Consider the following 22677-nt stretch of genomic DNA (forward strand, 5'->3'; position numbering starts at 1 on the left):
TAAGTTTTAACAATAATTTTACTTACAACATAAGTCTTCCACATGTATTTCTCCGTCGTAGTGTAACAGTTGTATTTTTGTGTTTTAATAGTAGCTGCATGTATAATTTTAGGTATTAACAATAAGCTTGGCATATTTCATGTGTTTTACTTACATTTCTTCGTATAATAGTTTTAATTCAATTAGAAATTAAGTAGGATTAAGGAAATAATATTGTAAACGTGTAAACTTGTGCACATTTGCTATTCGTTTTTGTGTTCCTTTTGGATCGTATTGTCACCGATGACGTTGCCGTCGTTTGTCACTGACGATCGCGATCCCTGCTGTAAAATGCAAGGCCGGGTTGCCAACACGCCCCCACCCGTATTGCGCGAAGTTCCTTCCGCTATACAACCAGCCGGCTCTTGAACATCTAGCACTGCAAGCAAAGTCGCCGGTCGTTGAGTGATGCCAGTTGAAGTTTGAACATCTGCCTTGCGAACACGTCCATCTTTTCCTGGATACACCCGCACAACTCTTCCTCTGGTCCAGCTGTTCCGTAAATTGTCCTGCACGATGACTACCAAATCGCCGATTTGTAGGGACCTTGCTTCACCAAACCATTTGGTCTGCTTCGAGATGGCTGGCAAATACTCTTGGATCCACCTTGTCCAAAATCGGTCAAGCATCGCACGGGCTAGGTTCCAGTTCGATCGCAATGCTGTACGAGGATCCACATGTTGAACTGCCGGTTGATTCACACCGGAAGAGCTGAGCATTAAAAAATGGTTCGGTGTTAGCGCCTCCTGTTCCGAATTTTCCAGTGCCAGATAGGTCAGCGGTCGGGTGTTCACCATGCCTTCGATTTCTACCAGCACCGTCGACAATGTTTCTTCGTCAGGGTTCCTGCATACTGGCAAAGCACTTAGAGCGACCTTCACAGAACGCACGAGTCTCTCCCATGCTCCTCCCATATGTGGAGCATATGGAGGATTAAACTTCCACTGTGTCGCAGAATTGGTGAAAGTTCCAGCGAGAGAGTTGTTGATGGCGGAGATTTCGGTCTGAAGTTCCCGTTTCGCTCCCTGAAAATTCGTTCCTTGGTCGGAATATATCTCCGCTGGTGCGCCTCTGCGAGCAATGAACCGACGAATCGCCAGTTTGCAAGATTCCGTGGAGAGACTTGCAACTATCTCCAAATGGACCGCGCGTACCGTCAAGCACGTAAAGAGTGCTACCCATCGCTTGGTGGTGCTTCGGCCGATCTTTACCGTTAGAGGGCCAAAGTAGTCTAACCCAACGAACGTAAAGGGTCGAACGTACGGGGTTAAACGCGCATCTGGAAGTGGTCCCATCCGTGGTGTTTCAGGTTTCGCTTTGTAGACTCTACACCAGTTGCAAAGAGTAGCTACCCTTCGCACCAGAACTCTCAAGGCCGACACGAAGTACTTCTGCATTACCTCGTTCGTCACAGTTTCCCTGTTGGCGTGCCTGAACGTACGATGATACCAATCGACCAACAAGAAAGTCGCGTAGTGTTCTTTTGGTAGAATTAGCGGAAATTTTACATCCGTAGAAATCCAATCCGCTTCCCTCGTCCGGCGTTCCATTCGGATGAGCTCTCCTTCCCCAATTACCGGAGATTGGCCGTGAAGTCTACTGCATTTCTTAATCTTCTGCCGCTGATCAGGTGAAACACTTAGGTTTTTCAGCAGCACCGCGAACTCTTCCGGATACGCGTCCAGTTGAACCAGTCTCCACACAGCGAACTCCGCATTCCTCAGTTCTTCTCGACTTGATGAAGAATACAATGGTTGTCGTCGAATTCTCCGCAGGCAGTTTTCGTAGAAACGGCGCACGAAGGCGACGCATCGTATCAGTCGCTCCCATTTGGAGAAGCGTTTGAAATCCAATGTTGGTTCCACTACAACATGGGTATGTACGTACAAAGGACGCAGCTCCTCCTGAGACTCAGCCAAAGGAAGTTTTCGTTGAGGCCAATCTTCTTCTCGCTCGTACAGGAAAGTTGGTCCTTTAAACCAGCGGCTGTTCGGGTCCACATTGGGTCCGTTTCCCCATTTGGTAGCGTCGTCCGCAACGTTACATTTTGTCGGAACCCAACGCCAGTCCTTAATGTCCGTGAGCTCCAAGATCTCGCCAATCCTGAATGCTACAAATTGTGTGCGACGCCGTGGATCGGATTGCAGCCACGACAGCACTGTTGTGGAGTCGCTCCAGAGTACTCTCCGATGGATTTTCAGTGTATGGTTGGAAACAACGGTTTTCATCAAGCGAGCTCCCATAACGGCGGCTTGAAGCTCTAACCGAGGAACGGATAGCGGTTTGAGAGGAGCGACTTTTGTTTTTGCTGAAACAAGGCAACAGCGGATGATGCCCTGATCCACCAGGCGGAAGTAGGCACATGCCGCGTAAGCTGATTCACTGGCGTCGACGAATATGTGCAGTTCCAGCGTTTCGTAGGCTTGTTTTCCGTAGCCAGGGAAATAACAGCGGGGTACCTTCACCTCTTCAAGCTTCTTCAACATCTGGACCCACTCTTTCCACCGAATAGTTGTTTCCGCCGGAATCTGCTCATCCCAGCCAACACCGGCTCTCCATATGTCCTGAAGCAGCACCTTCCCGTGAACTAACGCCACCGCTACCAGTCCCAGAGGGTCGAAGACGCTCATCACCACGCTCAGGGCTTCTCGTTTCGTTGGTACTGCCTCTCCCGCGATAAAACGCTGAAGGTTCTCTCGTAACTGGATGCAGAACGAGAATATGTCCTCGCTTGGCTGCCAGGTCATTCCTAGTACGCGTTCTGTACTGCTGCATTTGTCCATTACGAAGTGTTTGGTTGTACCCTCGCTACCGTCTCCAATTCGCTTGATCACTTCTGGTGAATTCGACATCCAATGCCGAATATCAAATCCTCCGGTGGCGTGGACAGTTCTAACTTCTTTCACCAGTTGTACTGCTTCCTCGACTGTATCTACACTGTCTAAATAATCGTCGACGTAGTGGTTTTCCTTTATTGCCTCGGCTGCTTTCGGGAAGTCGTCCGCCTGTTCGTCCGCATTCAAATTCTTCACGAACTGTAGTGAACACGGTGAGCACGAGGAGCCAAACGTTGCTACGTCCATCACGTACACCTCAATTGGCTGTGAAGGATGGTCGCGCCACAGGAAGCGTTGTGCCTGGCGATCTTCAGAACGAATCAACACCTGGTGGAACATCTCCCTTATGTCTCCACTGATGGCCACCTGCCTCTGACGATATCTGCTGAGCACCGCAGGAAGAGAAGTCAACAGATCCGGTCCTTTCAGTAGGACGGAGTTGAGTGACACCCCCTGGACTGTCGAAGCTGCATCCCAAACTACGCGCACTTTCTCCGGCTTCTTCGGATGGACAACAACACCCAAAGGCAAGTACCAAACTCGTTTCGGATCCGATTCTGCCAGCTCCTTGTCCGTTGCTATATGAGCATAGCCTTTCTCTTGGTATGAAATAATCTGCTGTTTGACGTTGGAGTACAGCTCTGGTGATTTTTGCAGTCTCTTCTCCAGGCAAAGCAGACGACGCTCCGCCATGGGCCTACTGTTTGGGAATTCCACTCGGTCGTATTTCCACAAGAGCCCTGTTTGGAAACGTCCATTGGGAGTTCGAACCGTAGTTGCTCTAAGGATTTCTCGAGCGCGTACATCATCGGCGGAATCCAATGCGGCTGGTGATGTTATTCCCGTGCCTTCGACACGGAAGAAATCTTTCACTAAATCGTGGAGCGTATCATCACCTGAACGGCTGCACAGATGAAGCACATGACGGAAGGGATTTTCAGTAGAACCTCCACTTCTTCCAAACACAACCCAACCAATCCGAGTTTTCGCTGCTACCGGCTCATCCGGCTTACCTTCTCTCAACTTTAGAGGCGTTTCGATCTTAGTGTTGTCCAGACCAATCAGAATTCCGGGAAGCGCATTATCGTAGCTCTTTACCGGAAGCCCGCGAAGGTGTGGAAAATCCCTTTCGAAGTTCTCGAATCGCAACGACTGTTGAGGCAAATCCAGCTTTTTGACCGTGTGCACACCATTCAGGACGAAACGTTTCGTAGAATCCATTCCCGAGATGTAAAGTTGAACACTTTGCGATTCTTCTTCCGTACGCTTTACTCCGTTTGTCCACTGCATACACAGAGGGGTCGGTTGACCTACAATCCCCAGTCGCTTCACTATAGAGTTGTCAACCAGAGTGGCATCGGAACCGCTATCAAGGAACGCAAATGTTCGTATTGATTTCCCGTTCGCGTGTAGTATGACCGGAACTATACGGAAAAGTATCTTGCTCTGCAAATGTCGATGAACTGCTACTGTTCCCGTTGTAGTGGTGACGGTAGCACTCGTCTTATTCGGCTGTGGTTCTCCCGGATGGAGAAGGCGGTGGTGACGTTGCTGACAGCCGTTTACGCCGCACGCTGGAGCCTTACAGGGCCAGCGTCCATGAGGATACAGGCATCTTTTGCAGAGATGGACTTCGTTGGCGATCTTCCAACGATCGGCCAGACTTTTATGCTTAAACGCATCGCAGTCTTTTGGTTTGTGGCCATTGATTTTGCAGACTACACACGGCCGATCCGGTTTGAATTCCGATGAACTTTCTTCCGTTTTTGTTCCTTCGTTGATCCGCCATTCCGCCCTAGTACTCTCCGTCGAGTGAGGATTCACGAAGGCCTTCGCCTTTCCCTTTTGGACGTCTGGTTTCTGGCCGCTCTGCTCAGTGATCGTTGTAACGCTACTTGCCGCTGTCACTAACACGTTCATGTAGTCCGCGAAGGCTCGGAGGTCGGCCACCAGCACACGTTGTCTGTAGAGAGCCCAATCAAGCTTGATATTCGCTGGCAGCTTCTCCACAAGCTCTTGTAGCAGGATGGGATTCGCTAAGTGCATTTCTTGTCTTGTGCTAACAAGATGCACACAGAGATTTCTCACTGCAAGTCCGAAATTGATCAGGGTGTCCAGCTTATCGTGACGGGGAGCGGGGGTGGCACGTACTTCATTCAGCAGCGTATGGATGATAGCCTCTGGACGACCATACAGCGAGTGCAATGTATTCATGACCTCTGGTACATTCGTTGGATGCAGCAGAAAACAGCTAACAGCTTTCCTAGCGTCCCCCTTCAAGCTTTGCTGCAACCGCATCAAGTTTTCTGCGTCTGTATATCCACACATCTGAGTGGACGTCTCGAAACTGCTCCAGAAGAGTGGCCACTCTGCTGGATTTCCAGAGAATGATGGTAATTCCTTGGGTACCACATGACGAGCGGCTAGCTGTTGGGAGTTTGGACCTTGCAGCTGTTGAATCGGAAGGTTTGACTGCCGCGGCATCGAGAAGATTGGAGCTTGGTAACTGGACACACTTATCCCTGGATAATGCTGCGAGGACAAATTGTAAATGCCCCGACTGTCAATGGGCATCGAAAAAGAAGGAGGAATACTGTTCTGCGACATAATTGGAACACTTGGCGCCGAATGAGGAATTGCTGCGCCTCCTCCCGCGAAAACAGAGGAGCGGGCAAGATCACCTGGCAGTACCGATGGATATACCGGGGCATAATCGCCCCAGGGAGGATTCAATGATAGGGAAGCAGGAACTCTACTTTCAAGGGCTGAACTGATAGACGAAATGACCGGTAGGTTACCTACACTTGATTGAGGTACCGAACCCACGGGTTGATTGTAATTTGGACCGGGAATGAACCTTGGAATAACTTCGCTACTTGGTGGATGGACTAGATTACCCGCTAGCCCAGCCTGCACTGTCGGTCGGTTACTTACCGCAGCTGTAGACGTGTTTGGGAAAGACAAACCATGTTGAGCGTTGATGTACGTGTTTCTCGGCAATACCGAGACCGGCCCCATCACGTTGACTGCTGCAGACCGTGGCGTGGATTGCTGCAATGGTGTATGTTGGACATTGCTTGGCGACGATGTTATGGTTTCCACCGGCAAAACGGAATGGGCCAGCGTCACAGGCGATATTAGGTCCTTGAACGTCGGGGCGAAGGTAGTAGCACAAGAAATTTCGCCAGCAGTTGCTATTGGTCGCTGTCCGCTGCTCTCGCCGAACGTAGGTACTGATGAGGGATGGGCCACGTTGGTTGCTACGGACATGAGCCCAGTGGGGACCACTTCCCCAGGATTGGCGCTCACGGTATCTGCTCGTTGCGTATTCATCCACTCTCGTATCCTATCTGCGTCTTGACGAGCGCTGCGACGGCTCCTGGTACTTCTTCCTTCGTCGTCTTCCTCCAGCCGAGCTTGAAGCAGTTCATATTTTTTATCAATGAACTCCTTCTCCAGAATCATCAAATCGGCGATTGCTTTATCTCTCCTCTCCTTCTCCAGCCTCATCGCCATTTCCTGCATATCCTTTTCCTGCTTCTCCTTTTCTGCCAGAAGTCTCGCGCGTAGCTCCTTTTCCTCAGCTAAACGTTGCATGTCGAGCCTCAACTTGGCCTCTCGTGCACTAGCTGTTGTGGATTGTGACACTGAAGCAGCGGGTGATGTCGAACAGAACGCACAGATGTAGGTTCTGCTTTCGTCTGCAATACTGTCTCCAACACCAGCGCATTTGAAGTGGTACCAGTGGCTACAACCGTCGCACTGGACCATTCGGCTATCCGCTTCATCGGGTTGGTTACATGCGCGACAATTTCGGTTGACCGATACCTCACCAACATTGCTCACAAATCCAGGCGGGACCGTCGTCATTGTACCGCAGATCTCTATGCTCCGGACGATAGATTGGTGTGAGGTTAGAACGGTTAGATTATGTTCTTAAAGTTCTGTTACGGGAGCGGAGACGGTTTCGGACGCTTCTTTAGCAAACTCGGGGTTTGGGTAGTTGAGTATGCTTTAAGCTAGAATTTTAATTTCATTATTGCATGTTAGGCTAAGTTTTAACAATAATTTTACTTACAACATAAGTCTTCCACATGTATTTCTCCGTCGTAGTGTAACAGTTGTATTTTTGTGTTTTAATAGTAGCTGCATGTATAATTTTAGGTATTAACAATAAGCTTGGCATATTTCATGTGTTTTACTTACATTTCTTCGTATAATAGTTTTATTTCAATTAGAAATTAAGTAGGATTAAGGAAATAATATTGTAAACGTGTAAACTTGTGCACATTTGCTATTCGTTTTTGTGTTCCTTTTGGATCGTATTGTCACCGATGACGTTGCCGTCGTTTGTCACTGACGATCGCGATCCCTGCTGTAAAATGCAAGGCCGGGTTGCCAACAGATAGTTTTATGGAATGACAAAGGTGAAAAGTAAAAAACTGACACATAAAACTAATACATATAGAACAACTAGCTTTTTCACATGCTCGTATAAAACCAGGATAAAACATGAATAAACCTACACGGCATGCTGATTGTTACTTGGGCTACTTGGTTTAGACGGCGACGAGCTGGTAGCGGTACTCTCGCGTGCGTGCGCTGCGACCATGCCTGAGCGAGTCCACCCTAGAAATGGGAGGCCACTGACTTACTGGTGGACTCAAGCGATTGCGGACCTGCCTATGGGCTGGGCGACGGTTGCAGCGAGCACGATCTGAGGAAGAGCGAAACGAACGGGTGGCGTTCGCCATTGTAAAAGCCGCACTGAAAAACCGAGATAAGGGCAAGCAAAAAGGCCTGCTTTGAGGGTCTCTGTCAGAGTGCCAATACGAATCAGTGGGGTGATGCCTACAAAATCGTGACGGCCAAGACGGGAGGTGTTATCCTACAGAGTAATCTCCAGAGGTGTTGAAGGGCATCATCGCGGGGATTTTTCCGCGTCATGATCCTAGTCCTTGGCCTCCTTTCGTAGGACATCCGGGGACTGGTGCTGGCGATGAGGAGAGGGTCACCGATGTGGAACTTGTGATGATAACAAAGCCCCTTAGCGAAGGTAAGGCCTCAAGTTCGGACGGAGTTCCGAATCTGGCCTTAAAAGTAGCTATTGCAGAGGCTCTCGAGATGATCAGGTCTGCTTTGCAGAATTTCCTGGACGAGGGAGTTTTCGCAGATGTATGGAAGGGGCAGAGTCTGGTTCTATTCCCAAAGGCGGGGAAACCACCCAGATACTCGTCGGTATATAGACCAATATGCTTGATCGATAAGGCGGGGAAGGTGCACGAAAAGACCATTCCCAATAGAATGTTGACGCACACCGAGGGTGTAAATGGTCTCTCGAGTCAGTACGGCTTCCGGAAACGGAGGTTGACCGTAGACGTTACCCTACTGGAAACAAAAACCTCCGGGAAAGCACTCGAGCGTAAAAGAAGGGAGATTCGCTACTGTGCGGTAGTGACTCTGAATGTAAGAAACGCGTTTAATAGCGTCAGTTGGTCAGCTATTGCCGATGCGCGCTTGCGTCTGGGGATACCGGGGTACCTGTACAAGATTCTTGGAAGTTACTTTCTGAATCGAGTACGAGTTGACGACACAGAGATGGGTCGGATGTGCTGTCACATAACCTCAGGAGCCCCACAAGGTTCCATCCTGGGTCCGGTGTTATGGAAAGTGATGTTAGAGTTCCCAGAATGAGTGGAGTTAGTCAGCTTTGCTGACGACATAACGATCGAAGTCTACGGTGAGTCGATCGAAGAAGTGGAGTTGACTACCACCCACTAGATCAAGGTTTTGGAGGCGTGGATGAGGTCCAGGAAACTGTTGGTCTACTGGGTTGGATCCGAGCCCGTGGTTGGATTGGTTGGAAAGAGGTTCCCGGTAAGGGCCGGGGCAAGTATAGACCCTACTGTCAGCAACCTTCTGGTGCAGTTGATAGGGCCTGAAGAGTAGTAATACCCTCGCCTTCAGCAAATCAGATCTGGCTGCACGTGGGCATCAGTCTGCATAACAATTGGACGTGGTCGTGGGGTTGACCCTGCCCGCCTTCCGAGGACAAAGGGAGTGGTGAGAACCACTCGGGAAAGTTCCAGCATGCTATCGTAATGGATTCTCCAAAGCGAGTAAATCGATGTTCGTTGCTGCAGGCTACGCAGATAATCTTGAGGGTGTGATGTGCAGTAATCACTTTCTGAATCAATACTGATTCTTGGTCGTTCCGGAGAGACGAAGGGTTGGGCGACCATAGGAATGTGTTTAGTGGGTCGAGGAGAGAGTAGTCATGGCTTTTACTTTTGTTGTAGAAGACGGCCTTAATCCCACACTATCCGGACCTTCTTGTTCGGGTGTCTGTTGAGCAGATTTTCCCCCTATGGTTTAGAAGAAAAAATAGTTAAAACCAAATCTGCCGCTAGTTACACCGTCGACCAGTTAAATCAAATCAGTTGATGCCACAATAAACAAAATCAAATGTCACAAAGCCAACCCTCTAACCGCATCTTCCACAAAGATAAGCTATGAATAATGTTCATATTAGTCCAATTTTCCGCAACAAATTACGGGAAATAAATGAAAACATGTTTCCCACTCTCAGGGAACTGAATCGAAATGAGATCCGGTGGCTGCTGGTTTGTAGGTACGTACGTAGGGATCCTACTACGCTACTACGGAACCCTTGGCCATGCCTACCGCAAACCAATCTCATTTCCACTGATGTCAACGCCAGCTCGGCGCCACCACGACCAACCGTCCCGACCAGAGCGGGAGAATTGTTTACGTACATTTAAATTACTTTTTTAAAAGCCATTTTTAAAGTGTCGCTCTCCAGCATCGCTCCGGCCAAATTGCATGCCACAGAATAAGTGGCAGCCCAATAAGGGAATACTCCCGGACTACTACTGGCGGGCGATGGATGAAGGCGAAATGTGGCACAAAAGTATGACACAATACCGAGTGCGACGGCCATAATTAATGTAATATTTCTCTCATTTGGGTAAAATATGACTGTCTCTGTCTTTCACGAGTCTCATTTTGCCAGCGCACGCGAGACAATCCAAGATCCATCGCTTCGCGCTTAAGTGTGTTGCTTTGCTTCCATTTTTATTTCGCGCTATTTCGGTTGCCACAGTCCTTCGAGAGCGCTCCACAAGGATATGTTGTAGGTATATGCAGCTAGCAGACATCCCACCGGATCGCCCCGAAAGGTACCGGAGCCATCGCGGGCTGGGGGAGAGCACAGTTTGTTAGGTTGATGATTTATGCACTAAAGTGGCACATTATAAAGTACAAATTGTAGAAGTTGGTAATAAATGTCACATAATAAAGTGAGAGCGAGTTTCTTCCCGTGCTGAAGAAGCTATCCGGCCACCTTCGCTTCAAGCTTCAAGAGCTTTGTTTGCCGGAGAGGCTTCGGATTTTGCAGCTGGAAATGTCTGCGGCTGCTGTCTCCAGCTGCCAACTTTTCGGAAAATGAAAAATAGTTGAGGGTGCCAAGAAAAATGGCCAAGTCTAAGAAGATGGAACGGAGCGAAAGTGAGGGCCCTCTTTTGTATTTTCTTTGTTGTTCTCTGAGCTGAGGAAGACTCTGAAAGTGTTTGCGAGGTTGTTGTTTCTGACAGCAAATTAACTGCAACCGTGACAAGATACAACTGAATGGATGTGCAGTGCCAATCAGAATGCAATTGAGGCGACGGTGCATGACGCAGGTAGAGTTCTCAGAAAATGAAAAACAGTAATACTAAAAATATGATTTATACAATAATTTGCTCTCAGCCATATGTGAGCACACCTGGTATACCTGTGAGTCCAAAAGACCGCAAGAAGATCAACAACTGTACCCAGCCAACCACATATCGTAAATCATTGTGTGGAAAAAATCGTATATTTTCATATATTGAATCAGAATCGTATAATAATATGTATATTTGTTGACAATTATTGCGTCAAATCGCTTTTCATGCCAAATTAAATTTTAATTGCGATTTTGTTTCATATAGTCGTCTCCGATCATAAAAAGTGCGAGATACTATCGGTAGGATCGCACAGAGTCGGATTGAATCGTGAAAAAACATACATTCTTAGTGTCAAGCTGCAAGTTCGCTAGCATCGTATATATGATTTCTTTGAATCGAGGAAATCGTCGCTTCACATCGTATAAGAATCTGCTAAATCGAGCTTGCTACCTAAAGGTATGATCAAAATCGGTGAAATCGTATGCAACCATAACAATGTTGTATATTGATCGTTTGCGTCACACTTGCGTCGTATACAAAGTGAACGAAATCGTAGAAATCGTATATTGATTTTTACAGTCGCATATGATTGTTACTGCACTTTTAATAGTCGAATCTTAATCTCGGAAATCGTAAATGGTTTTGTTTACATATTTGTATGATGGAGAAAAAGAAAAAAATGGTATTCATCACAAATTTGTATTTTTGTTGTTGGGCATCGTACACAAATTACGTAACGCTATAGGGGGAGGGGCGGGAGTATAGCTTAGCGTTACGAGCCATACAAAATATTTTTGGTTTTCATACAAAAAGCGTTGCAAGGGGGAGGGGTGAATCTGAAATCGCTGATTTTAGCGTTACGTAATTTGTGTACCATGCCTTGTTGACACATGTTGACCATGGTAGCAATAATTTCAACCAAATATATAGGTTTTCATACTATTTATATACAGTAGATAACTTACAATAAGTGATGTATAGATTCCAACAACGATGTTGGTTAGGTTTTCATACTATTTATATACAGTAGATGACTTACAATAAGTGATGTATACACACTAAGAATAAATCCCCGAATTCTGTGAAATTTCACCGAAATCTCAACAGCAGAATTTTCGGTGAACTGTTCGGTGATTTTTTGAAACACCGAACAATCTGTGAAGATTGAAAATGATCATCTGTCAAATTCACCGAACGTTTCGGTGATTTGTTTTACAGATTTTCTGTGAATTCATTGTTATTTTTGTTGGTTTCACAGAACGTTCGGTGATTTTTCAGTTGGATAATTTGCAGTTCACCGAACTTTTCGGTATATTTTTTCAGTTTTCCTAAATCAAAATTAAAATGAAATTTAATTTGTTTTAGATTTATTTAAAATTAGTATATTTATTATCTGTAAATAAGAAATTTGATGGCTAGATACATGAACCGCCGAAATGAAAAAGGGTATTTTTTCACATGATCGTACATGTGAAGATGCAAGGCGGTGACTTATCCGGGTCTGGGCACTTCAACACGGCAGAAACAATAACTACAAAAATACAAATTATTAATGTACAATTAGATATTTCGGAAAATACTAACCTACCTCTCATTCTGCGGCTGGTAATGGTATAAAACTTGTTATATTTTTGAGTTATTTTCTGATTTAAACTATATATTCTCGATAGCTTTTGCCAACTTCACGGAATAACAATTAAAACCAATAATTTAAATGTTGACAACCCGCGCTTGGCGTTGGCCGACTACTGCTTTTACAGAAATTCGGTAAAAATGGCAGCGCGCGGTAAACATTTTGATGTTCACCGAACCGTTACTTAAAAATTTCACAGAATTCGGTAATTAGTTTGCTATTACCAAAGTTTCTGTGAAAGTTTGACAGTTGGATTGGAAAACATTGAATTTCACAGAAAGATCTGTTAAAGCATATTTTACAGTTGACGTTCGGTGAAATCTTTCACAGAATTCTGCGATTCATTCTTAGTGTATAGATTCCAACAACGATGTCAATTCCGGGCCTCTTGCACGGCACCACTTTTGGTGCCACTCAATGCACAACAACAATGCTCCCACCACATGTCTCGCACCGTATCATGCTATTTTTTTTTTTCGTTTCATGCCATTCACTTTGAACTCTCTGTTTCCAACTTGGCAATATAGCCAATACAGATTACGCGCAGTTATCAATCAAAGGACCTAAGTTCAATTCCCATCGAACACCAGTTGTTTTTTTTTACTTGAAAATCTTGAGTCGTACATCGGTACACTCAATCGTAATAAGATCATGCAAATCGTATATTTAGACGGAGAAAATCGTCGAAATCGTAGATTTTTTTCGAGAAATCGTAAATCATGTTGGATGAAATCGCAGTAATCGTATATGTGTTTCGATATGGCCTCCACTTTAGTATGTATATGCCTGTTTCATGCATTGAATACGATTTCTTTGGTGCTATATATGTGTGACTATTTCAGTTGCAATTTCGATATAGAAACCAAATTGCTGGCTGGGTAGTTTTACAGCTCACCTACGTTACATTGACGCCTTTTCAATGTTAGCATTGGCTAGGTACCCTTCTTGGTCTGAACAAGCGAGCTTATCACAATAAATCATCAATTCATTGAACCCTTTCTCGCCCCATCTACATAAGCGTTTCGCTTGCTTCTCGAAAGCCAAACAGCCTTGACGGGCTACAGCTTTGGCTCCTCGTATTTTCGCTTGCTCTATCGTGGCTTTCAGGTATCGTCTCTGATCCACTGCTGTCTCTGGATGTTAACAATCATACATATGTTTATTTATATGCTCTATTGCATTTAAGTTTATACATAATCAACCAAAGTACGCCACAACAATCGGTTTTAGGCTGCCGCTCTCCATTCTCGATCACGTCCACTTCTCGCCAGGTCACGCTCCACCTAGTCCGCCTATCATGCTCTCTGCGCTCCACACCTTCTTGTACCAACCGGATCAATAGCGAACACTAACTTTGCAGGGTTGTTATCTGGAATTCTTGCAACATGTCGTGCCCACCGTATACTTCCGGCTTTGGCCATCTTCTGGATGCTGGGTGCCCAGAGTTTGTGGTTCATCCTTCTCCGCCACACACCATTCTTCGGCACACTGTCGAAGATCGTCCTTAGAACGCATCACTTGAAAAATCCGAGTGCTTGCATGTCATCCTCGAGCATGGCCCATATCCCGTGTCCGTAGATGACCACCAGAGCGTTGTTGAAGAGTACAGTCAGTCACCTTGTCGCAGTTCCCGGCGCGATACGAATGAACTGGATAGTTCACCCGAAACCCTTACACAGTTTTGCACACCGTCCATCGTTGCTTTAATCAGTCTAGTCAGCTTTCCCGGAAAGCCGTTTTCGTTCATGATTTTCCATAGCTATGTGCGGACGACACAGGTCGAACTTGATTATCCGGAGTCGAGTTCCGACGCTTCTCAAACATGTACAGGGGATGGCCAAAATGTTTGGGATAGGCAACTTTTTTTTCTCTCACGAAAAAGTTCAGCATGCTATAACTTTTCATAGAGCGCATCAAAAAATCTCAAATTTTGACTGTTTGTCAACCTATTATATGTGCATCATTGGTACAAATTTGGGCTTGATTGATTAATATTTCGCAAAGTTAGAACCGTTCGGGTAAAACACCTTTTTTTAGACAACGCATTTTTGAGCTGTCATATCTCGGAAACCAGTAAACCAAATTGAATGAAATTTTGAACGTACACTAACAATATGTAAATGCTTCACAAACTATTAAAACATAGATACTTTTTAAACGTTGAAAAAAGTTATCATGGATTGACACTTTTTGGACTTTTCTCGAAAAAATGTATTTTTTTTTTTACATTAATGTGAATAAATTTTAGTGTTGATATCCAAAGATTTTCCACTTCTGTTCTCAAATTATCTCTAATCAGATATATTAGAGCCAATTTAGATTGTAGGAAAACACATTTTATAATTTTTGTGTAATATTGTTAATTTTACTTATTTTCCTCTATATGGGTAAAAATTTCAACCCGATATAACTTAATTCGCCGTGAGAAAATATAACATTTTATAATGTCGTATTGAGTATCAATATATTGTTGATAAACGTTAAAAAATTCATTCAATTTGGTTATGACGCGAATGACCGGCGAGGTTAAAGCGTCTTTAATAAAAAAAAAATCAATTTGGTTCACTGGTTTCCGAGTTATGACAGCTCAAAAATGAGTTGTCTAAAAAATAGTGTTTTACGCGAACGGTTCTAACTTCGCGAAAAATCAATCAATCGAGCCCAAATTTGTACCAATGATGCACACATAATAGATTGACAAACAGTCAAAATTTGAGATTTTTTTATGCACTCTATTAAAAGTTATAGCATGTTGATTTTTTTTGTGGGAGAAAAAAAGTTGCCTATCCCAAACATTTTGGCCATCCCCTGTATCGAGAAAACGGAATACCGTATAAATCTAAAATTTTGGCACCATATCAAGCCACTGTTTATTAGTAATCAGTCAAAACTTCAGCTTTGTACAGCATTCCGTTCGCCCGATACATGTTTGGGAAGCGTCAGAACCCGACTCCGGATAATCGAGTCCGACTTGTACTGTCGTATGCTGTTTTAAAGTAGATGAACAGGTAATGTGTTTCTGTTATTCACGGCATTTTTAGAGGATTTGCCGTACGGTGAAGATCTGGTCCGTTGTCAACCGGGGTTCGATAAAGCTGACTTGATAATTTCCCACGAAATCATTCGTTTTAGGTGACAGACGACGGACGGTGATCTGGGATAGCACTTTGTAGGCAGCATTTAAAATAGTGATCGCTCTGAAGTTCTCACATTCCAAATAGTCGCCTTTCCTGTGAATGGGGCAGATAACCCCTTCATTCCACTCCTCCGGTAGCTGTTCGGTTTCCCAGATCCTGACTATCAACCGGTGCAGACAGGTGGCCCACTTTTCTGGGCTCATCTTGATGAGTTCAGTTGCGATACCATCCTTACCAGCTGCTTTGTTAGTGTTTGAGCTAGTGTCCCATGCCTGCTTCCGCCTTTCGATCACCTCCCTGCATATTTTGCTCGAGACACGAAGCCGTTGATGGATGCGTTGAGCTTCTGGTAGAACTTTCGTGTTTCTTGAGAACGGCACAGAAGTTTCATTTCTTCGCACTTCGCTTCTTCCAGGTGGAGCTTTTTCACACGAAAGAGGCGGGTCTGCTGTTTTCGTTTTTGCTTGTAACATTCCACATTATGTCGGGTCCCCTGCTGCATAACCGTCCGCGCTGCGTTCTTCTCCTCCAAAACCGTTCTGCACTCTTCGTCGAACTATTCGTTCCTTTTATTCCTTTCCACATACCCGATGCTCTTGGCTGCGTTGTTGATGGTTTTTACTGTACTCACGCAGTCTTCTAGAGGGATCACATCGAGCTTGCCTTCGTCTGGCAATGCTAGGTTGAACCGTGGCGGTCTCCGGTACTGCACATTGTTGGTTACGGAGAGTTTTGGGCGCAGTTTGACTATCACTAGGTAGTGGTTGGAGTCAATGTTGACGCCACGATAGGTCCTGACGTCGATAATGTCGGAGAAGTGCCGTCCGTCAATCAGAACGTGGTCGATTTGAGATTCTGTCTGCTGTGGTGATCTCCAGGTGTAACGGAGACTGTATTGGAAAAGGTGCTACCTATGGCCATGTTTTTGGAAGCGGTGAAATCAATGAGTCGTAGGCCATTCTCGTTTGTCAGCTGGTGGACGCTGAACTTTCCAGTTGTCGGTCTGAATTCCTCCTCCTGGCCTACCTGAGCGTTGAGATGTCCTATGATGGTTTTTACGTTGTGGCTTGGGCAGCGTTCGTACTCGCGTTCGAGCTGCGTGATAATGAGTTCTTGTCATCATCAATGCTTTCGGAATGTGGGCTCGGCCCTTGATCCTCATATTGCACATTATTTCGTTGATCGGTCACCAATGGATCACCTGGGCGTGTCAGGCTCCGGGGAATGATCGACGCAATGGGCTTTCACGCTCTCTTGATACAATGACAAACCACGTCCTGACACGTCAGGAAAGGGAAGGGTGTCGCTCAAACGGCAGCCGTAGGAAGAGACGAGCGTTATTCTTGGGAACTCCTCTTGCCCTGAAAAGGGTGGATTGGGTTCTACATTTCCCTCGAAGCAACCAATCTGGTCGATGGTGGTATGATTACCTGTAAACTTTCGCACCATGGATCCTGTCTACGCTGAACCCGCGATCCTTCAGTAGATCGGCGAGTATGCGGGTGCTCCCAATAAAGTTTCTTTTTTTTCCTTTTGGGTATATTTTCCATTGCAACCAGTTTTTTAATGTTTGGAGTTGATCTCAGTGAAGTTGAGAGTCGGCAGTTCCACATACCGAGTTTCCAATCGCAAGTCCCTTTGTTCGTTGCCGTTGGTCTCGGGTCGCATTATTCTGTTGCAGATTTTCCATTACAATGTTTTTTTTTCGGCTGGCTCGTAGGACCAGACACCACTTTTCAGAGAACTATAGTGTACATTTGAGCTTAGAGTCCTTCCCTGGCACTCGGACGTTGATCAGCCACTTCTAGCATGGTAATCATACGCTGTTGTGAGCCAATTCTGGAGAACAGACTCTTAGGATTGCATAAGTGAACCCCTTCTTTCCTGTCAGCCTACGACCAAAGTTCACACCGGGGTTGGTTACATAAGACTTCCTTTACGAAAAGTTGCTGGACCGATCAGGAGTCGAACGCGTCACGCTCAGTATAGTCATGCGGAATATACCCACGCCTTTACAGCATGTTATGCGGAAATATGTTTAGGCATTTTTCATCAAAACGGCATGGAAAGAATTGTGTTGCAATCAGCAATTCTACGGAAGAGCCTGGGTGTCTATGTAGTAGTTTAAAAAGAAAGTATTAAGCCGTCTTCAACTAGTTCCGTCTTGCTTACTAAAGGAAAGCCCCGAGTTGTTGATAGGGAAATACAAGTGCCATTCCGACCCGACCGAGGTTAGCTGCACCACACGGCAGTTCATCTAGTGCGGTGCCAAGTGAGCCTTAGTCTGAGATCGGCTGGTGGCTTGGGAAATCTGATAAATATAAATGCAATGCAATTTATACCAATCAAAACTAATTGATTTTCGAGATAAATTTTGCTGTAGGAAAACTTGGAGAGTAGCAATAAATTTCAATGTATCCTTTTGCCGAATGGTGCGTCTTCTTACTCTGGATGACGGCGCGGTGGGGCGTTCGCAATCCTATGTGCCTCCACACTAAGAAGAGACCCTCTGGAGGAAGTAGGGAAAACTTTCCACACGACACCGACGACGACGACCCGACAGTTCCGACTATCTAAAAGTGTTTTTGCGATTAAATTAAATTCAATATATATCCTTTCACCAAACGTAAACTTGGCTGCGTGAACAGAGACTGCTGCAATATCCTTCGAGTGTCAGCAGCGGCATTGCTTCTGCCAGCCCGCCTCGGTTTTCTGGGAAGGGAAAGCTGCAAAAAATACACTGTTGGGGATAAAATGTAAAACAAAAAAGGGTTCATAAACCATTTGTTTTGTAACGCTTTTTTTATAATATAGGCAACGACAAATATTTCAGTACAACACATGTATTGAAATACATGTAGTATAAAGGACAGTATCGTTTTTGAAAAAAATAAATGTTCTTGATCCTTTCGAATTAGTCATTCATAATAATATATTTTTCCTAATTATAACGTAATCCTTAAAGATGCTCCGGATTCATCAAGAAGATTCATCGGATATTCTAAACAAATTTAAAACAAAATCTACTTCTCGAGTGATATTTTCAATCCTATGGATTTCGCTGAAAAGATTTTAGAACCATCTTTAAAAAAAAATTTGTAGTTTTAATGATAGTTTTCAAAACCTTTCCAATAAACTTTTAATCCATTTGTCTTTAGATATTCTAAACAAAGGAACTATGTTTGTTAGTTTGTTTATTTGGATTCTTTTGCTCAGACCAGAATTGATAATTGCATTGTGATTCATAAGGTAATTTCTTAAAATTTATAAACACATAACATTTAAACCAAACTTTACCGACCGCATTTCAGCCCGTTCTCCCCAATACACACTCGGTTCGTGGCTGGAACTTCCCACCCATAAACTGCACTATAAATTCAATTTAGAAACTTACTTTTTGCAATCAAGCCACCCTTTCGGGAGGGACTTCTGCTTGAAATCTGATTTCGTTATCACAACTAATTGCACCTGAACGTCTCGGGTGGTGCATCGCCGGTGTGGTGTGCGGTTCGGTTCGGTGGGCGGTGAATGTGAAAGTGCGGGACTGCCACCGCCCTCTTAGCTCCGTAGTTCCAGTTTCCAGTTGTGAAGATGACGACGACGACGACGAGCTCATTCCCCTAATGAATATTGCTTCGTTATTTAGTCCTTCAAATTCGGTTACATCTGCTGCCCAGTCCGAGACGCTGTGGAAGTATCAATGATCTGTCGTCGTCGTCAACGTCGTCTTCGTTATCCTCGGTGACGCTTGTCCAGTACCTCTCCCAATGATGATGCAAAACAAAACCGGACACTAAATGGATTAAGACTATCAGTCCAAAAACAGCCAAAGACAAATAGAATCAACTTTTTCGACGACCATTGGACCGGATTTTATAAGGGTGGCAGATATAAAAGTTGGTTTGTTCTTTCGGTGATTGCTGGGTTGTAATTATGGGACGTCGGACTGTCCGTCTCGGATGCTGCAATGAATGGCATTTTCGTTCTGCTGCACAGTCATTGACCGACCACTCAGTGTGAAAGGTTTGCTGAGTTTGAGTCATTTGTTTGCTTTATGTATAAAGAAATAGTGAATTTGTTTTTGTGTTCAAGCAGCACCTGTAACTTAAATGCAAGTAAATTAGTTTATCAAGCTGTGACCGGCTACCGCTTCTGATTCGTTGAACCATTGAACCATTGACCCGGTCCTATCCCAGATGTCCATCAAAGTTCAATTGTGACAGGATCTGATAAGCACCAAATTGAATATGGGTTATACTATAAAATTCTAAATAAAGGAAACAATGGTAAAAAAGGCTCTACAGATAAGGGTAATCCTACTCTGGAACATACATTTAGGTAATAAGTCGGGAAGACCTCAACAGATTTTTAACCCTAATGGATTTTGTTCATTACATTAATCGATTTCAAGGTTGCAATTAAATTTAAGGTTGGTGAATGGCTATGAGATATTAAGATGCCATGCAGAGTTTCAGAGGGCTTCATGGAAGTTTCAGGGGGAGTGATTTCAGAGACATTTAACCCTTCAGGACGCGCGCCATTGTAAAAAGTACAACACTATCAAAAACCCTCGCTCGTCATTTGCAGCGCGAGCGCGGTGCAGTTTCAGCTGCTTGATGGCATGCGTCCTGAAGGGTTAAAGGCTTTTCAGGTAGTTTCAGAGCGGTTTAAGAGGGCTTTACAGACTCTCAGTGTCTTGGGACTCTTTAAACACCCTGCGGCGTCAATGAAACCCACCGAAACCCCGAAAACGCACCTGAGACCTTTTGAAACGTACCTGAATTAACATATAAAGACTTTGAAATCCACTGAAAATCCTTTGAACCACCTTTAATACCTCCGTCTCTCTCTCTCTCTTCTTGGCGTAACGTCCTCATTGGGACAAAGCCTGCTTCTCAGCTTAGTATTCTATGAGCACTTCCACAGTTATTAACTGAGAGCTTCCTCTGCCAATGACCATTTTGCCTTCAAAATTTATGTATTGGTCGTATCACTTTATTGAACCCCTCTCTCCCCTTGAAGCTTGACGTAATTTATGAACGTTCCCTTATGGTATATGAAAAACTTGTGCTGCTAGACCGGTTCTACAAAAAAGTCACGGAAAACCGCTCTTTTTGAAATATTTAAGGTAAATGTCACGGACTACCTTCGAAAAATGCCAATTGATATTCATGGTGAATATTCCCAGGTTCAGCTTCTAAAATGAGCTGTAGGTGGTTGAATTTATATATGAAGAAATGACATTTTCAGCACTGCACCTGAGACCCTCAGAAACCCCTGAGAACGGCTCTGAAAATCGCCGGAAACCTCCGAATCTCCCGGCTGCCCTATTCAATCACCCAGGCCTTGTAGTCTCCACCGATGACCACGTGACTCAACACCACCAATGCGCTCGATAGTGAATCTAACATGGGCGAGGACTGATCTATTGGTCACCTGGGGAGGACACACTCCGTTGATCTTGACTATAGGACGTTGGACGTGGACACTATCTGTTGAACTGGAAACCAACCTACTCTACAGATCACCACTAGTTTAGCCTTTTCCACCACCCAGTTTTAATTGACGGTGATATCTATACCGCAAAGCGACATCTGTACTTAACTCCGAGACCGAGACTGACTGCCACAGCAACTGTTGTATGGCCTCGCAGTGTTCTAGGTTTAGCTGTACGACCTGCAATATTGCCGGCTTTTGGTTCTTCTACGTGCACGTGGGCATTGAGGCCCACAAGTCGCATTCGCCGTGGAAATCTTGCATTTTGGTTCCATTCCTTCAGAGTTTGCTTCTATCGGGGCCTCCACACTCCCACGACTTGGGGCCATTTTCAAAGCATTTGAACCACGCCTTTGGCCATTCATAGAAGCTGGCGGGCACATTCACCAGTCAATTGTAATTCTCATGTTTTGAAAGAGGCACGACAGCGCAGTACACAGCTGTCGTGGCTTTTCTGTGACAAGAGTGTTGCTCGGAAATCTTCCAAACTAAGGCCTTCTAGATGTCCACCAGGCCTTTTCGCAGGCAGATTGATGACTCTGGTACATTTATCTCACACTCTGTTTAAGGGTGGCTGCAAGCTTCTCACATTATCACATCCAGGTATTCATACTGGAGTCTCGCCTCCGCTATCAGGGTGTGTAACTTCTACATCCTTGTCCAGGACCTCTCAGGTTAGCACCAAATAGAACGTATCTTTCTTCTTCCGGATAGTAATCCTTTCTCCCGTTTTGGTACGCCGGTACACCCGTGACCAGCAACGATAACTGATTTTTGTCCCTTATAGTCCTTAATACGTGGACGTACTTAGTCGCCTGAGTCTTAAAGACCAGCGCGTTTCCTTATCCCGCTCTAATATTGTCGACTAAAATTCCCTGTTACTTGGAGTTTGATCGTGAGGGGCTGTCCATAAACCACGTGGTCATTTTTTTGGGACTTCTCAACCCCCCCGCGTGGTCATGAGTCCATACAAATTTTTTTATTAGTCCTTACAAAATGGTTATTGGCCGAACCCCCCCTCATGACCACGTGGTTTATGGACAGCCCCTGATCTGTGTTACTATCGCGCATTTCCGCAGATTGGTTGTTGCAACAAAAGGAAACTATATTTGAACGTCTATATTACACGGGATCTAGTTGAGGAATGAGCCGGGCTCTTGACCAGGCTTGTTAATTTTCACTAACATGGGTGTTGCTAGGGGCTCCCAACAACGTGATCCAGGGGGAAGGCGACGCCCGATTGCCTACTAAGCCAACACCTCCTCTCAATCGGCCAATCATAGGCCTCGGCACAGCTTCTCCAGATGTACCACATCTACCGCTTTGGTGAACAAATCCGCAGTTGATTTTGTGTGTTCACTCACTTCACCGTCACTCGTCCATTGGAAATGTCCAAGGAAACTGACAGGAAAACCTAGGTTCGGCCTGGTACACAGCATCACGTACATCATTGTTCCCAGAAGCTTGCGGTATGGTTTCTGGGTTGCTTCACCATCCTTGGAATTGGCCAGACTCTTCTCCGGCGGGGTCTTAGAAGGGTTGCAATCCGCCATTTTAAAGCGTACCAGTAGCTTGTCGGTGCTCGCTTCTTCAGAAAGATTCATGAAATTTGTCGACCGATCGTTTCAAGTTTCCTCCCAATGGTGAGTAGGTTGTCCACATAGAGGATGATGATGCTTGCTTGCTGCACACCGGCCGCGAGAACCGTCCTGATGGTGGCAAGTCTTGCAACCGGAGCATATGTCTCCTCGTAGTCGACTCCAACCTTCTGTAGGAATCCTTTCACCACCAGTCTTGACCGCATAGCC

General features: G+C 45.2%; 1 protein-coding gene across 1 annotated transcript; it reads right to left on the bottom strand.

The window, feature by feature from the left end:
* Positions 1-242: 242 nt before the first annotated feature.
* Positions 243-6746, bottom strand: LOC134286649 (uncharacterized). Its single transcript, XM_062848300.1, has one exon. It carries the CDS (start codon positions 6744-6746, stop codon positions 243-245), a length of 6504 nt encoding a protein of 2167 aa, XP_062704284.1.
* Positions 6747-22677: the final 15931 nt, after the last annotated feature.

The sequence above is a fragment of the Aedes albopictus genome, chromosome 2, assembly GCF_035046485.1.
Source record: "Aedes albopictus strain Foshan chromosome 2, AalbF5, whole genome shotgun sequence".
In the NCBI taxonomy this organism is placed as follows: domain Eukaryota; kingdom Metazoa; phylum Arthropoda; class Insecta; order Diptera; family Culicidae; genus Aedes; species Aedes albopictus.

Excerpts from the sequence above, each read along its gene's own strand:
- LOC134286649 (XM_062848300.1), bottom strand. The coding sequence starts at position 6,746 with ATGACGACGGTCCCGCCTGGATTTGTGAGCAATGTTGGTGAGGTATCG.